This window comes from Octopus bimaculoides, chromosome 24, assembly GCF_001194135.2.
Source record: "Octopus bimaculoides isolate UCB-OBI-ISO-001 chromosome 24, ASM119413v2, whole genome shotgun sequence".
Taxonomy (NCBI): Eukaryota; Metazoa; Mollusca; class Cephalopoda; order Octopoda; family Octopodidae; genus Octopus; species Octopus bimaculoides.
In genome coordinates, this window is record NC_069004.1 from 35,868,494 (window position 1) to 35,872,998 (window position 4,505).

The 4,505-nt window shown below is 39.0% G+C and overlaps 1 protein-coding gene across 2 annotated transcripts in view; it reads left to right on the forward strand.

Moving 5' to 3' along the window:
- The window catches only part of LOC106876790 (probable ATP-dependent RNA helicase DDX43), a 25,402-nt gene that overhangs the window by 14,264 nt on the left and 6,633 nt on the right, over window positions 1-4,505 (forward strand). For both annotated transcript variants that reach the window (XM_014925499.2, XM_014925500.2), the window contains 6 exons: window positions 333-386; window positions 613-677; window positions 1,807-1,917; window positions 2,896-3,037; window positions 3,657-3,757; window positions 4,392-4,479. In XM_014925499.2, the coding sequence (XP_014780985.1) occupies window positions 333-386; window positions 613-677; window positions 1,807-1,917; window positions 2,896-3,037; window positions 3,657-3,757; window positions 4,392-4,479 (561 nt within the window). The remainder of the gene's footprint in view (window positions 1-332; window positions 387-612; window positions 678-1,806; window positions 1,918-2,895; window positions 3,038-3,656; window positions 3,758-4,391; window positions 4,480-4,505) is intronic.

Here is a 4,505-nt window from a genome sequence, read left to right on the forward strand (position 1 = left end):
GTGTGTGGCTATAATCTTTAAAACTATACCACACTTCTGTAATGTAGCTTGTTTGATGCAATACACCCATAGTTTAGTTCGAGGTCACTCCTGATGAAGGTAACCTTTTATTAAACGTGTGACCATCTTCTCTTTGTATACTAGGGTACATTGTTGCAGCATGACACCTAAAAAAAAAAGTACTGTGAGATTTTGCTGCTATTTCTAGCAGCTCTATTATTAACTGTGTAGTGACTTTCTTGTAAGATTGTTTCTGCGTATGGTTGTGTTGTATTGTCTGTTAGGCTTAATATAAAAGAGAATCATTATCAGATTTTTTTTTCTCCTTTTAGTGCCAAGCATGGCCAGTGCTTCTTCGGGGCAAAGATCTTATTGGTATAGCACAGGTAAGTTTCTGGATTCTTTTTTTTAATGTATTTATATTCCCTGAAATCTTCCATTGAGTAGCAATGATACCCTTCAAGGAAGGGACACTAAATACTGAGAAAAGATTTCATTGAAAGTTTGTCGTAATGTTTGTGATTTTAAAAGGATTCAGACACTCTCACTATGACACTGTTTTTCTTAGACTGTACCCACAAGAACACTCATCATTACTTTTTTTTCTTTTAGACTGGAACTGGTAAGACACTAGCATTCTTACTGCCGGCATTAATCCATATTTGCGGACAACCTCTGTGAGTTCTTTTTTTCCCCCTCCGTCACATTTCTTGTTCTCTTCTGGCCATTATGACCTTTTATTATTATTGTCTCATCATCAACATGTTAATTATTATTATCAGTAGCATTTATATCATAGTTAAAAGCTGTAACAAGTCTACTTCCTCTTTCTCTCACTCATTCCCTCAAACACTGGGGGAAGTTAAAGGCTCTACCAACTTTAGGACTTAACCCATTGTTGGACTATGAGGAAAATTCTGATAACAAGCCCCAAGGAGAGCCCCTATTTTAACAATGATGCTACTTCATTACACATATAAATTTTGACATCTCAAATTTGCAATGAGGCTTCAAACAGGAACTAATACAACTATTAATGCAATTAAGACAGCTAATAATAGGACGAGAAATGAACCAAATTGTTTTTGTTGTTTTGTCTAAGCCAAAATGTCCAAATGAGGTGGGTCTTGGAGTACCAGATGTCGAAAGTCCTTCTTGTAAATGGTTAATATTGTGCAGGTGTAAGTAAAGTTCTTTCCCATGTCATTTAGGGTCGGTTTCCATGGTGTAAATATTCCCCACCTGCACAGGACGTTGGTCTGTCGCAGAATTGACTCCTTTTTTTGCCAGCTGAGTGAACTGGAGCAACATGAAGTGTTTTGCTCGAGAACACAACACATCACCTGGTCCAGGAATCGAAACCGTAATCTTATGATTATGAATACAACACTCTAGCCACTGAGCTATGTGCCTCCATGTGTGGGGCAGCGAGCTGGCAGAATTGTTGCCAGGCAAACAGGCTTAGCAGCATTTCATCCATCTCTGTGCTTTGAGGTTGATAAAATAAGTACCTGTTGAACTGTTGGGGGTCAGTGTAAATGACTTGGTTCCCCCCACCCCTGACCCAATTCTTGGTCTTTTGCCAAAATTTGAAATCAGTATTATGTGTTGTTGTTGATTAAAGAAGCACCAGCTTTTGGGTTACAATCAAATAGTTTTATGTAACAAATATTTAGCTGGGATTGTGGTGGGGGACATAAATCTGTAGAGTGTGTGGGGGTGGAGTTGCCATAAATCTTTGAAGGCAACTTTCCTCTTTCTTTCCTTTCTTTCTTATATTTTTCTTTTCCTTCCATTGATGTCCAGGCCTCGCGAGCAACGAGGTGGCCCTACTGTGCTAATAGTTTGTCCGACAAGAGAACTGGCACTCCAGATTGAAGAAGAAGTCAATAAGATTCGTTATAAGAACGTTTCTTGGTAAGTATGAGTTTTTAGTAGGAGTCATTTTGGTGTTAGGGCTTTATTCCTGTCTCCCTTGAGGGCAGAAACTCTTGATGTGCATGGAATGGTGTGTTTTGGATGACATATCATAGGAATAATTATTTTGATATGAGAATGTTGTTCCTACACTTCCTGGAACTGTTGATGGTGTTAACAGGTCTTGGCCAGTATTAATACCTCTGGTGTTGCTCAGTGACCTGCAAAGGTCATCTTTCATAGGAGTTATTCTTAGCAAATGTCAGCATCTTTGCTGTCATGGGAACTGTTTGTAACTGAAGCAGTCTGTCGCACAACTGAAGGGTTGTTGTGTGACCCCTGGTCAAGCCACACACTGCCATACCCTCCATCTAGCTGGGATCCAAGTGAAGTAATGTTTCTGCTCATCTTGGACAGCAAATGTTTCAATGGCTGGACATGTTTTCATGGTAGATTGTAAACAAATGACTGTTTGGGTTAATATTGTGCAGGTGTAAGTAAAGTTCTTTCCCATGTCATACAGGGTCGGTGTGCAGAAGGCACGTGCACACACACATGTGTAAGTACAACTGGCAGCTTACATGTTTTCTGTCAATCAAGTCTACTCACAAGACATTGATTAGTCAAAGATTGATGACTGTAGAAGATGCTTCCCCAAGGTGCTGCACTTAGGGACTGAACCTGGAATCACATGGTTGCAAAGCAAACGTCTTATCCATTCTGCTATGCTTACACCTAATCAATTAAAGGAATACCATGTATCAAAATCCTTATAATTGACTGCCTCTCCATCAGCAGAGATGGTCATCTGTAAATGATAACTTTTGAAAACCGAGGTATCTGTCGACTGAATCTGTCCATGATGATACACACGTCTATATATATGTGTGTCTCTATGTATATCTATTTCTTGTGTTTCTCAACTCAATTTTAAAATTCTAGAAACTACTGTATAATTTTTATTTTTCTTCTGACCAGTGTGTGTCTTTATGGTGGTGCAAGTCGGCGTCGCCAGATTGATGTGGTCAAGAAAGGCGTGGATATTGTTGTGGCCACGCCTGGACGCTTGAACGATCTCGTCGATAGTAAGATTATCTCAGTGAAATATGTAACTTTCCTGGTAAGTGTTCTCTGGCTTCTTTTAGGTTTAACCAGTGTCAGACAGATTGTCTCCAGTGTTTGTTTGATTCTCTGTGCTCCAAGTTCAAACGCTGCTGCCAAAGTCATCTTTGTGTTTTCTTTTACAAGACCAATCAAAGGTGGTGGCTTGATAGAACTGTTAGAGAATTAACTCTTTGAATTCTGACATCAATTCCTGTGATGACGATGGTACCAACCTTTATTAGTCCTATTCAACAACTTCTCTCTTATACATCAATGACTTGCATGCAGGGGCAGTGGTTAATTTTCTTTCAAAGAAATCCTGCCCACATCTGCCTATAGAGATCCTACAGCTGGGTAGATCTCGTTTCTGTCGTTAACCAATCAGTTTTAATTGTCGCTTCCTTAGTCAACAAAACGAAACGTATACAGCAGAGTTTGACCTTTGACCTACAGACTAGTAGTTGTAGTATTTGATGGCAGTTTCATTGTAGCCAGTGGCTAATTTAAACTTGTGCCTTGCTGAATTCTCTTGTTTCTTGTTACAGGGTAATTAAGCTTTTAATTGATTGGTGAAATATTTCTCATTATGTTGACATGTGTGAATCCTTTCTTAATTACTTCTCTTCGTTGAACAGGTCCTGGATGAAGCAGATAGGATGTTGGATCTTGGTTTTGAAGCTCAGATACGACTTTTCATGCTTGACATCCGACCTGACAGACAGACTGTCATGACCAGGTAAACTACAAATGTGGTTATTTACTCTCATTAAACTTTTTTGTAATGTTAAGCCAGATCAAATGACGATAAAGACAGTTATTTGTCCAAACCAGTTTTGTTCATTTAATGTCCATTTTTCCAGATCCTTCTTTAGTTTTGACAGCCTAGTAAAGGCTCTTTCACTAATGCACTATGATTGGGTGACAGTTGTGCTGTGTTCTCTCTCTGTTCTCTTCTGCTGCTTCTACAATGTCATCTGCTCTCCTCAACTCATTCTACTAAGTTTATCTTGACCTTTATCTCCCATGAGATGGCCTGTATGAAAGTATCTTATTTTCATTTTTACTTGAGTGAGCCTGAAATAAGGGGGCAGTATCTGGCCTTCACAAACTCTCCTAGGCTGGTGGAAGTTGATGGCATGAAAGGTCCTCTTAAAAGCTTTGTAAAGTAAATGCTATGAGGAAAGATTAATGAACAGGAAGAGAACTTTCTGGACAACCCAATATCTATGCACACACGCACATTGATACATCAGTCAACTGGACTTTTGTCAGGTTAATGGAATCTAATTCTAAAGTTAAGACAATCTACAAGTAACTTCAACTTTTAGCATTTGAAATCGACCAAAATAGTCTCTCTTTCCCTCTTAAAGTGCAACGTGGCCAGCTGATGTTCAGGAGCTTGCTGATCGTTACATGAAGGACCCAATAAAGATAAACATTGGCAGTCTTGAACTAACGGTAAGTACCTTTTTTTGTTTTTATGT